Source organism: Brachyhypopomus gauderio, unplaced genomic scaffold (assembly GCF_052324685.1).
Source record: "Brachyhypopomus gauderio isolate BG-103 unplaced genomic scaffold, BGAUD_0.2 sc50, whole genome shotgun sequence".
NCBI classification, from domain to species: domain Eukaryota; kingdom Metazoa; phylum Chordata; class Actinopteri; order Gymnotiformes; family Hypopomidae; genus Brachyhypopomus; species Brachyhypopomus gauderio.
In genome coordinates this window covers 1,785,789-1,798,675 of record NW_027506875.1, presented here as the reverse complement: position 1 = coordinate 1,798,675, position 12,887 = coordinate 1,785,789, and the positions used below count along the sequence as shown (strand labels likewise).

Here is a 12,887-nt window from a genome sequence, read left to right as displayed (position 1 = left end):
AATATCTAATCTCCCTTTCATCAGCAAACTAGTTGAACGTACTGTTTCTGTCCAACTGAAGGAACATCTGAGTGCAAACAAACTGTTTGAACAGTTTCAGTCTGGCTTTAGAGCAAATCATAGCACCGAAACTGCTCTTTTGAGGGTACTCAATGATCTCTTTCTGGCAGCTGATTCTGGTCAAGTGAACATTCTAGTTCTACTAGATCTTACAGCAGCATTTGACACAGTCTGCCATGATATACTCCTGCACAGACTTGAGACATCAACCGGGGTGATTGGTACAGCTCTTAACTGGTTTAGATCATATCTTACCAACAGACAGCAGTTTGTATCACTGGGTAAGTTCAGATCTGGCACCACAACACTGTCCTATGGTGTTCCCCAGGGTTCAGTTCTTGGCCCACTTCTTTTTGTTATCTATATCCTTCCACTGGGAGATATTATCAGACGGCATGGCCTCCAATTCCATTGTTATGCCGATGATATGCAAATATACATCTCATCAAAACCCTCTGATACACTACCTCCTGATTCTTTGGTTAGCTGTCTTGTTGATGTTAGGAACTGGATGGCTAAGAATTTCCTTAAATTAAATAGCGACAAATCTGAAGCTATTCTCATCGCATCTGCTTCCACTTTCAAGAAAATGAGTCAATCCAGAATATCTATCCCTGGCTTTATTCAGTCCTCTGTGGCCAAAATTCGCAACCTTGGTGTCATTCTAGACTCCACGCTCTCCCTTGAGAGCCACATCAATAACGTAACTAAAACAGCATTTTTTCATTTTTTCACTCACAAACTCTGTGGCCGAAACCCTTATACATGCATTTATTTCATCAAGACTTGATTATTGTAACTCTGTCCTGGTCGGGCTCCCATCCAAAAGTCTAAAGAAGTTACAGTACGTGCAGAATTCAGCAGCAAGAGTTCTCACACACACTAGGTCATGGGAGCACATAACCCCAAAGCTGAAAGAATTGCATTGGCTCCCAGTTCAATATCGCATTCAATACAAAACTCTCGTCTTGGTTTTTAAATGTTTAAATGGTTTAGCACCTGAGTACCTCTCTAGTCTGCTGTCCAGATACTGTCCCTCTCTCTCTCTCTAGTCTGTCCAGATACTGTCCTTCTCGCTCTCTCTAGTCTGTCCAGATACTGTCCTTCTCACTCTCTCTGGTCTGTCCAGATACTGTCCTTCTCGCTCTCTCTGGTCTGTCCAGATACTGTCCTTCTCGCACTCTCTCCGGTCTGCTGATGCTCATCTGCTCTCAGTTCCTTCCACTAAACTGTGCATGTATGGTCAAAGAGCTTTCAGTGTTCATGGTGCAAAATTATGGAACTCTATCACTTTGTATCTCCGCACTTGCCAATCAATTAATGTTTTTAAGAAGCACTTAATCACTTTAAGTGCTTAAAAATCACTTTTTGAGATTGCTTATATGAATTCTTAATTTTATTTTAATTGTAATGTATTTTAGTGATTTAATTTATTTAACATGTACCATGTCTTAAGTTATGTACACCATGTAAAGTGTCCTTGAGTATCCTGAAAGGCGCTCATAAATAAAATTATTATTATTATTATTATTACAGGTCCACAGCTCCACAGGCCCAGTGCAGAAGGCCCACAGCCCCACAGCCCCACAGGCCCACAGCCCCACAGGCCCAGTGTAGAAGGCCCACAGGCCCACAGACAATTTTCCCCCAAAGCTCCCTGTGGAATTCCCCAAGGTCACAGTCACACAGAGCCTCAGTGTGTGAACGCAGAACAAAGACGGTGCCCACAACCAATTAACATTCCAGCTTTCTCTATAACCCCGCCCCTCCACTGACACCTCATAAAATAGCAAACAGCAATTCTTGCAGTCCATAAATGTCATTATAATCCCATTAAAACAACCCACAGAGCAGCATATAGCACTGCCAAAGTGGCCAACTTAGGGTCATTTGTTAAAAAATTGCTTCAGTGTAGAACAAATGGTTGTTTTTATTGGCAGTAATCTGAAGAAAATACAATTTGAAGTACAGCAAATCCAACTCGCCCTTGTGACTGAAATAATTCTTCCTGTGAGTCTTCTAGTGGTTATCGGTTATCGTTTGGCCTGCTTCACCATGGTTACGTAATGATATAACTTACGGGGAGAAGAACACAGAGCAGATATAAGTGAGAGGGTCCAGTGGTGTGGGGTGGAGACACATCAGGTGCTTATAGCTTCCCACAATGCACCACGTCATCTTGGAGGAAAAAATAGTAAGCAGGGAGACTGGCGTGGTATTGCTAACCCAGTGAAGAGAGCAGTGAACAGTGAACAGGAAACAGTGCTTTAAGCTGTGGTGCATTATGGGATTTAGGAACACTTCAGATAAAGAGATTTGATCACCAAAACCAATGCACATAGTGTTCTAAGAAAACAGTGATCGTCTCAGTGATCGTCTTGGTCTCTGGTGTTTGAGGATCAACAATTAAGAACAGGCCCAAAAAATGCTGAAAAGATATCAGCAGGTTTTGAGAAACTTTGCTGTTCCAATAAATGACCACATGGGGTGAAGAAAGAGGGCCACAAACCTGGAGGTCACAGCCCTGCAGCACCTGAGGCTGTTTATCAAATACACGATAGTGGCATCTCAGCTACACTGGAGATGTATTATTTTAGAGTGGGCAGACTAAGCACCTGTGTGTTGTACCCAGGACACAAAGTGCTGTAGTGGAATCTGGTACTGTAACTGTAACTGTTCAGGGAGAGTAAATTCCCCCAGAACATTGAGCATTTCACATAACCAGCCATGCATGTGTGGCTCTAACACCAGAAAGTTAGGATACATAGATGAATGTTTGAGTGTTGAAATGCATGATGATGATGATGACTATCATTCTGCAGACAGACAGACAGACAGACAGCTAACATCTTAAACTAACAGGGTGTTGGTGAAAGAAATTTGTAAAATAGAGTCAATCATTTATGGATTAATGTCGTTCTTTTATTTAAGAAAGAATCACACTGAATAATACACAAGAAGATTATACCTTATACACTGAGGTTAATTTCTGAGAATGAATGCAGGAATCAATCAGAGCAGTAAGTGTTGATGGTGAGGTGTTACAGTGCTACTGAAGTTCTCGGCAGCTCTGTGGGGAAGGACATAAGAGCAGCTCCATCACGTCCCACCGTGAGGACGGCTCCACTCAGACTCTCATCCTGCACCAGCTGTAGAAAGGCCTTAGCCACTTCCTCCACTCTGTTAGGAGACACCCAACATGCATGACTTGTACTACAGCAATGTAAGGATTCTTTAGAAGGGCCACACAACTTTAATATGCTGAGCAGGCAAAGCAGAATCTACATCTGAATCTACATCTGAATCTACATGGTAACACATGAACCGATGACACATGGGCGAATGCAGAGCAGTTATTCCCACATGAAGGAGCACACAGAGTCAGTGAATGTTTCTGCTTCATAACAAATCCAGGTTACTCACTCCAGACATGGAAATTTGTCCATTTGAGGCAAGAAATCCTTTATGCTGGAAAACGGTCCAGCTGACTCTTCCGACTTCAAGGAGTCCAGAAGAGGTGTCCGCACAAATCCAGGACAGAGGGTGTTGATCCTCACCCCAGCGTCACCCACTAGTGAGGTCGCCTGTGGACATACATGTTGAACTGTTAAAGTGAACTCTACATGTGGACACACATGTTGAACTGTTAAAGTGAACTCTACATGTGGACATACATGTTGAACTGTTAAAGTGAACTCTACATGTGGACACACATGTTGAACTGTTAAAGTGAACTCTACATGTGGACATACATGTTGAACTGTTAAAGTGAACTCTACAAGTGGACATACATACAAACTTATGGAATTCTTGCAGTGCACCAGGTACACAGTAACACTACTTTGTTCTGTGTGATTTTGTTATATATAATAATTAATTATATGATATAATTATATCATTATTCTAACTACAGCTAAAATGTTTGTGGCGATACATTTTTAAGACTTTGTGTGTGAGCTCTTAACTTTATTGTGCCTCCTTTGACTCTATCATGGTAGCGTTTAAAATTCTAATACTGTCCTATGTGTGATTTTGTTATAATTATTATACCATTGTGTGTGAAATCTTATAAGTCTCTATCACAGTAGTGAGAACTAGAATTTCATAAGTATACACTTTAATCTATATATATTTTGTCATGTAATAAATGAACAATGTGAGAAAAATAAAGATTGTTGTTATGGAAGCGATGTTAGGGGTTGTTATGACCTTCACTCTTCTATATAATCCCGACCTTCACTCGTCTATCTAATCCCGACCTTCACTCGTCTATCTAATCACGACCTTCACTTTTCTATCTAATCACGACCTTCACTCTTCTATCTAATCACGACCTTCACTCTTCTATCTAATCCCGACCTTCACTCATCTATCTAATCACGACCTTCACTCGTCTATCTAATCACGACCTTCACTCGTCTATCTAATCACGACCTTCACTCGTCTATCTAATCACGACCTTCACTCTTCTATCTAATCACGACCTTCACTCGTCTATCTAATCACGACCTTCACTCTTCTATCTAATCCCGACCTTCACTCGTCTATCTAATCACGACCTTCACTCGTCTATCTAATCACGACCTTCACTCGTCTATCTAATCACGACCTTCACTCTTCTATCTAATCACGACCTTCACTCGTCTATCTAATCACGACCTTCACTCGTCTATCTAATCACGACTTTCACTCGTCTATCTAATCACGACCTTCACTCTTCTATCTAATCACGACCTTCACTCGTCTATCTAATCACGACCTTCACTCTTCTATCTAATCACGACCTTCACTCGTCTATCTAATCACGACCTTCACTCGTCTATCTAATCACGACCTTCACTCGTCTATCTAATCCCGACCTTCACTCTTCTATCTAATCACGACCTTAACTCTTCTATCTAATCTCGACCTTCACTCGTCTATCTAATCTCGACCTTCACTCGTCTATCTAATCACGACCTTAACTCTTCTATCTAATCACGACCTTCACTCGTCTATCTAATCACGACCTTCACTCGTCTATCTAATCACAACCTTCACTCGTCTATCCCTCCAATGTCACAGACACTTTGTGCCCTTAATCTGATTGGATTGGTCTGATTGGCTGAGGTCATTTCACCAAATTATTTTATTTATTTTATTTCAGTTGGTATCATCATGCATTACTATGAATGCTGCTTTTGTTGTGGATTAAAATTTTGAACTGTTAGAAACATTTTAATGGCTTTTAACTGTTTGTAACACTAAGTATCTTAATGAGTTAATGAATTAAAATATGTCTGCATGGCAAGTTTAACTATTAAACTAACTATGTAACTGTTAAATCCCTATTGTAGAGCTACAAATAGGACCATGGAGGTTAAAGACTAAAGATGTACTTTGTTACGTGATTACTTGGTAGAAGTGAGTTTCCCAGCAGCAGCATTTACTGTCCCAGGGTAGGGAACTGGTCCCAGGGTAGGGAACTGGTCCCAGGGTAGGGAACTGGTCCCAGGGTAGGAAACTGGTCCCAGGGTAGGGAACTGGTCCCAGAGTAGGGAACTGGTCCCAGTTTCCAGGGTAGGGAACTGGACTGGGGGAAGAACATGAGCAGGAACCTGGTCACAAGTGGGAACAGTGGGAACCCTAACCTAACTCTAACCAAACATCTCTGGCTGATGGTGTGTTGTTGCTGATGAAGCTGTGAAAGGCTGAATAACGCTGTGGTGCTAATCACAGTCACTGTTCACACTCTCCATGGTAATGAGACATAAGACTGTACAGGCATACAAGGACGTCATGACAACCAGACAGACACTAGATGACACCACAATAGTCAAAGCCACATGGCACTAGTGCCATGGCAACTATTATGCCAGTGTGGAAGATGCCTGTTGCAGTTGATCCTCTGGGACCCTCAGCATTCAGCATGCAGGATTCAGCATTCAGTTTATCAAAGTACTGAGATACAGGGACCAGAGGGTGATGCAGTAGAAGCAAGTGCTATTGCAGAAGATGCTAGAACAGGAAATGTGTGAGGAGCCCCAGAGAGCACGTACCGCCAGGGCCCGGGAGAAGCCCACCACACCGTGCTTGGTGGCTGTGTAGACAGGAGCTCCTGGGAGCGGCCCCAACCCTGCAGCAGGAACACAAATGCACACTGGAGTATAACATGACTAACTGATGTGAACTGTTTACCCACCATCAAACCTCAAACATTGCAGTTCCCAATTCACAGTCACCCATGAATAATGTCTCTTCCTGCTTGCCGTACCTGCCAGTGATGCTACGTTGACGATGACCCCTCCCTGTCCGCCCCTCTGCTTCTTCATGTGGTCCAGAGCCAGGTAGGTCCCCCTCACCATCCCACACTGTTATAAACCACAGCAGTGTTACACACTCACTCTCAGCACACAGCCCTGTACAGGCCCGTTGACAGTCTTGCTGGGGCCCGGGACAAGAAAGTTTCGCGCGGCGAAAATGACGTAATCGCAGTGGCACCGCCCGTGCGCGAGGGCCTTGCGCGCTGTTGATTCGCGAGGTCGTGCACCTCTCGACTTTTGTAACTTCGCGCGCGCCACACTTCAGCGCAATGAACAAAGTCACGTTTGCAGGGTTCATACACCTTTATAAGGTGGAATTCAAGCACTTGTACGTCACTTTAAAGGTCCATTTCAATATTTCCCAGCACGTTAAACTTAATTATGTTAAATATTTATACATATACTCGAAATGATTCGAAATAATTCGCTTTTTTATTCACATTATTTAATGGTTGTTTATTTTCAAAACGCCCAATCTCATGTTTCGTCCTGGAATTACAAGAGGCTCGTATTTGTTAACGTAATACAAGAGTACTGCTCAGTCAGACAGATATTTGTTGTGAAACGAAGTAGTTACAATTTCAAGCATTTTCAAGTACTTTAGCCTAAATTCCAGCACTTTTCAAACCTGGAACACAATGCAACATTAAAATTCATCAGGTAAATGTTTTTCCTTTCTTTTCTGCTTTACTTTAACTATCCACCACTGTATTTCCCGCTGTTGGGCGGGTACCAGCCGGCTACGTCGGTGCTGGATCAAGCCATTTTTCAGTGGGAGGGAGGGGTGTATGCACTTAATGGAAAATATGCAGATATGTAAAAAAACAGATATATTTTAGCTATTGAGCTTACATTGAGTACAGAATTTTATAGTAATGAAAGATTTCAAGATTATTTAAAATTATAGACTTTAAATAAAAAATAAATTGCTGGGCTCTTTGATGGGCCCCCCTGGCCCTGGGGCCCGGGACAACAGACCCGGTTGTCCCCCCCTGTCGACGGGGCTGGCCCTGTACATCAAACATCACCTGCTGTTTCCACACTGCCCTCAACAATGTAATGACTAGAGTGTGCTCAAAACCTTTTCAAGGCTTAATCAGCAACCTAAAACAGGTTCAATATGAATCAGAATTCAGTTACACTGTCAAATTCAAAAGCAAATTCTTACTAAGTTTATGGACACAGTTTTCTCCCAGTCCTTTTCATTCAGGATGCCTGCATTGTTGCAGACTATGTCTATCCGGCCAAATTTGTGGAGGACTTTCTGGAACACATCTGTAATGAAGAGAAAGCATAAATAAGATCAATTCATGCAATAAATTAGTGAGATCAAGATTAATTAGTGAGATTAATGACATGAATCAATTTTTATATATTTTTGGGAGACAATTGTGGTTTAAATGTAGAAATGTAAAAGAGGGCCAACCGAACCTGTTGGTACAACATGCTAGCTCAAATCAAAAGACCACGTGGACACATTCATCCCACATCAAAAGACCATGTGGACACATCAACGTGTTTCTCTTCTACAAAAATGATCAGATGAGTTTTCCCCAAATGCATTTTCTTCACTTATGAATATGATGTATATATAAAGCCCATGTAGCTACAAGCAGACTTAGTGTCTGTAGCTATATAGAACACTACCGTAGTGTCTGTAGCTACAGTGGGGAAAATAAGTACTTAGTCAGTCACCAATTGTGCAAGTTCTCCCACTTAAAAAGATGAGAGAGGCCTGTAATTGACATCATAGGTAGACCTCAACTATGAGAGACAAAATGTGAAAAAAAATTGAGAAAATAATTTTGTCTGACTTTTAAAGAATTTATTTGCAAATAATGGTGGAAAATAAGTATTTGGTCACCTACAAACAAGCAAGATTTCTGGCCGTCACAGACCTGTAACTTCTTTTTTAAGAGGCTCCTCTTTCCCCCTCTCATTACCTGTATTAATGGCACCAGTTTGAAGTCGTTAACAGTATAAAAGACACCTGCCCACAACCTCAAACAGTCACACTCCAAACTCCACTATGGTGAAGACGAAAGAGCTGTCGGAGGACGCCAAAAACCGAATTGTAGACCTGCACCAGGCTGGGAAGACTGAATCTGCAATAGGCAAGCAGCTTGGTGTGAAGAAATCTACTGTGGGAGCATTAATCAGAAAATGGAAGACCTACAAGACCACTACTAATCTCCCTCGATCTGGGGCTCCATGCAAGATCTCAGCCCGTGGGGTCAAAATGATCACAAGAACGGTGAGGAAAAATCCCAGAACCACAAGGGGGGATCTAGTGAATGACCTGCAGAAAGCTGGGACCAACGTTACAAAGGCTACCATCAGCAAGACACTACAACGCCAGGGACTCGGATCTTGCAGTGCCAGACGTGTCCCCCTGCTTAAGCTAGTCCATATCCAGGCACGTCTGAAGTTTGCTAGAGAGCATTTGAATGTTCCAGAAGAGTATTGGGAGAATGTCAGATGAAACCAAAGTAGAACTATTTGGTAAAAACACAACTCGTCGTGTTTGGAGGACAGTGAATGCTGAGTTGCATCCAAAGAACACCATACCAACTGTCAAGCATGGGGGTGGCAACATCATGCTTTGGGGCTGTTTCTCTGCAAAGGGACCAGGACGACTGGTCCGTGTACATGAAAGAATGATTGGAGCCATGTATTGTGAGATTTTGGGTGCAAACCTCCTTCCATCAGCAAGGGCAATGAAGATGAAATGTGGCTGGGTCTTTCAGCATGACAATGATCCCAAGCACACTGCCAGGGCAACAAAGGAGTGGCTTCATAAGAAACATTTCAAAGTCCTGGAGTGGCCTAGCCAGTCTCCCGATCTCAACCCCATCGAAAACCTTTGGAGGGAGTTAAAAGTCCGTGTTGCCCGCCAACAGCCCCAAAACATCACTGCTCTAGAGGAGATCTGCATGGAGGAATGGGCCAACATACCAGCAACAGTGTGTGCCAACCTTGTGAAGACTTACAGAAAACATTTGACCTCTGTCATTGCCAACAGAGGATATACAACAAAGTATTGAGATGAACTTTTGTTATTGACCAAATACTTATTTTCCACCATTATTTGCAAATAAATTCTTTAAAAGTCAGACAAAATGATTTTCTCAATTTTTTTTCACATTTTGTCTCTCATAGTTGAGGTCTACCTATGATGTCAATTACCGGCCTCTCTCATCTTTTTAAGTGGGAGAACTTGCACAATTGGTGACTGACTAAATACTTATTTTCCCCACTGTATATAGAAAGCTATTGTAATGTCTGTAGCTACCGTAGTGTCTATAGATATATAGTACACTACCATAGTGTCTGTAGCTATATAGTACACTACCGTAGTGTCTGTAGCTATATAGAAAGCTACCGTAGTGTCTGTAGCTATATAGAAAGCTGTCATAGTGTCTGTAGCTAGTGTCTGTAGCTATATAGAAAGCTACCGTAGTGTCTGTAGCTATATAGAAAGCTGCCGTAGTGTCTGTAGCTATATAGAAAGCTACCGTAGTGTCTGTAGCTATATAGAAAGCTGTCATAGTGTCTGTAGCTAGTGTCTGTAGCTATATAGAAAGCTTCCGTAGTGTCTGTAGCTATATAGAACACTACCATAGTGTCTGTAGCTATATAGAACACTACCATAGTGTCTGTAGCTATATAGAAAGCTGCCGTAGTGTCTGTAGCTATATAGAAAGCTGCCGTAGTGTATGTAGCTATAAGCAGAGCTACCCTAATGTCTGTAGCTATCTGATTGGTGCTGTTAACGTGACATATGCTACAACAGTGAATGGATGATAATATTTTGAATGCTACTCTTTTGTACCCAGTCTACTCTGATTCAACAACATCCACTAAATAACATTACAGCTCATATTGATGCAACACTATATATACAACACTGTATATACAATACACAATACAAGCACAAATTCAATAAATTACTTATTAAAATAATTATATTCAGTACATTTATCATAATATTTATGTCCACACTATGTACAGCCCTGCTGCAATTTTCTTTTTTACCAATGATATGATATTGTATCGATGTCTTTAAAGGACAGCATATCATTGTCACGCCAGGATCCGCCCCACCTGTCAATCTTGTCTTGGTTTGCGTGTTTACCCCACCCACTCTCGTCCCTTGTATCTCTGCCTTCTTGTTATTGTTCCACCTGTGTCTTGTCTGGTCCCTCATTTGGTCTTGTATTTAAACCCTGTGTTTCGTCTTTTGTTTTCTGTTCATTGTCTAGCTACAACCCATCTGCGGTTTTCTTGTATTTCTAAGCCTGGTTCTGCTCATTTATTGTCTGTCCTTCTCTGGTTTATGTTTGCCTTCTTTACTACTGATGTTAAGTCTACAGGGCAAAAGTCATTCAGTTCCTTGGATGATTTGTTTCTTTATCTCTGTGCTACATGTTTATCTGTGTTGGGTTAAATCCTTCTTGCTTCCAGTGCTACCACAACTTAAACATTAGACCTCACAGGAACTGCTGGGACCAAACAACATCAACTCAGTTTCTTTTAGTTCAAATGTAAAACGTTTAAAGCCATCCAGGCTTTAATGTCATCAAGACATAAAAGCAGTGAATTAAAGGAGCATAATTTCTCTTCAATGGTACATAAATCTGGCTGTCGTCAGCATAACAGTGAAAAGAGACATCATGTTCTCTAAAAATGGAACCCAGTGAAAGCAAGTTAAAAGAAATAGGGAGGGGTCCTAAAATTGAGCCCTGAGGAATGCCATATAACAGGGGAGTTTAGGAGGATTTAGAGCCAGCAAAAGATACACACAGTGTTCTGTCTGTCAGATATGACCTAAGCCAATCCAGTGCACTACCACCAATGCCCACTATACGCTGCAGCCAAAAAATGAGAAGGTTGTGATCCACTGTATCGAAAACTGCAGTTAGGACGAGCAGGACAAGAATCACATGATCACCTGAGTCAGTGGCTAGAAGGATGCCATTAAAATGCAATTCTGTCTTCATACTACGCATAGTTTTAAAACTGGACTGGAAAACCTCTAGAATATTGTAATCCAGGACAGACATTAACTGAGTGTAAACAATTTTCTCTAATTTTTTTAAATTTACATTTATGGCATACACCCTTATCCAGAGCGACTTACATTTTTTTAAATCTCATTTTTTATACAAGTGAGCAATTGAGGGTTAAGGGCCTTGCTCAGGGGCACCTCAGTCATGGCATCAGGCCTGGGGATCGAACCCACGACCCTCCGGTCACAAGACCAGTTCCCTAACCACCAGGCCATGACTTTTTATAAAAGGCAAATAGTACATTTTATTTATGCATAGGTCATATATACTGAGAGACTCCATGCCTAGAAGAAACATCCTTAAACAGATGTAACTTCACTACTTAGAAGATTTACAACAGATACTTTCTTACATGAACATGAGGAACTTAAATGACCAATTCTACGACCACTTGTATGTTGAGTAATTATTATTTTAATGTTACAGCAGTTTTTCCCCTTCTACACCTAAGCCTGTAGTTACAGGGACATATGAAAAACATTTTCTGTGTTTACATCCTTGAAAAACCCTGTAAACAATTATTTTCTGTAACGATTTACTGCAATATTCAAAATGATCTTGTTGACAATTTTGAACAATCTTTTTGGACATAGAAATAACATTCAAGTAAGCAACATAAACGACTTGGTTAGGGGACACGGTTAAATGTCTCCTGGATAAAACTGAGTCCTTCCTTTGTCCAAAGTAAAAGATCAACAAACCTTTAAACTGTTGGTCTGAGGTGACGTCTCCCGGATAAAACTGGGTCCGGTCTGATCCATAAATCTCATTAAATTGGTCCTGTATATCTTTGCCCAGTGTTTCATTGAGGTCCAGGAAAGCGACCTACACAGAGTATATCTGAGAGTTACGAGTTGGAACGCATCAGTTTCAACAATATTACAGAGTTGTTTCATACCTTCGCCCCGTTTTTCAAGAGGATCTCAGCAAATCCTCTCCCCAACCCTTGGGCTGCTCCAGTCACCAGGGCAACTTTGTCCTTCAAACTCATTGTCAACAAAGATCTTAAGCAGAAAAGGATATACCTACGTATTGGAAAACAAAATCTCAAACCCTGTACAACTTCGTATTGTATTTGTTCTATCACACATACAGGTCTGAACATGAAGTGGGTGCTTCTTCCAGAATTCAATGGATGATGTAACACTGTTGTGCAAGACAGTATTACAAAAGTCACTCACATGGGAGGAGTTCAGGGATTATAGGTGATATAGGTGAGTTATAGTTGGCGTTTTCAACCCGTAAATGAGTGTTCAACTCTGTATAGCTTTGCAGACAAAGACAGATTCCCAACACAATAGTTCCTAATACTGCAACATTGATAAAAATGTGTAATGCAATGCAGTATGGGTAAGGGAGAATAAACAATACTGTTATTTCATAAGAAACAGAGCAGATCGGTCCTGAGTTAAAGATCTTGATAAATAATCTCTTGATAAATAATGAGGTACCCTGG

At 41.3% G+C, this 12,887-nt stretch overlaps 1 protein-coding gene and 1 long non-coding RNA gene across 3 annotated transcripts; both read right to left on the bottom strand.

Annotated features, from left to right (window-relative positions):
• Positions 1–2,960: 2,960 nt before the first annotated feature.
• On the bottom strand, positions 2,961–12,577 carry LOC143487832 (15-hydroxyprostaglandin dehydrogenase [NAD(+)]-like). 2 transcript variants are annotated; one of them, XM_076987054.1, is made up of 7 exons: positions 12,330–12,573; positions 12,133–12,256; positions 7,531–7,637; positions 6,314–6,410; positions 6,099–6,175; positions 3,484–3,644; positions 2,961–3,240 (listed from the first exon to the last, which is right to left on the bottom strand). In XM_076987054.1, exons 1-7 carry the CDS (start codon positions 12,534–12,536, stop codon positions 3,102–3,104), a joined length of 912 nt encoding a protein of 303 aa, XP_076843169.1. In that variant the 5' UTR covers positions 12,537–12,573; the 3' UTR covers positions 2,961–3,101. The 2 variants fall into 2 exon arrangements, with proteins under 2 accessions (XP_076843169.1, XP_076843170.1); XM_076987055.1 differs by lacking the exon at positions 2,961–3,240 and adding an exon at positions 5,455–5,632 and having other exon boundaries at positions 3,504–3,644; positions 12,330–12,577.
• On the bottom strand, positions 4,365–5,445 carry LOC143487837 (uncharacterized). The gene is made up of 2 exons (XR_013124394.1): positions 4,995–5,445; positions 4,365–4,944 (listed from the first exon to the last, which is right to left on the bottom strand). It is a non-coding gene; the product is annotated as an uncharacterized LOC143487837 (long non-coding RNA).
• Positions 12,578–12,887: the final 310 nt, after the last annotated feature.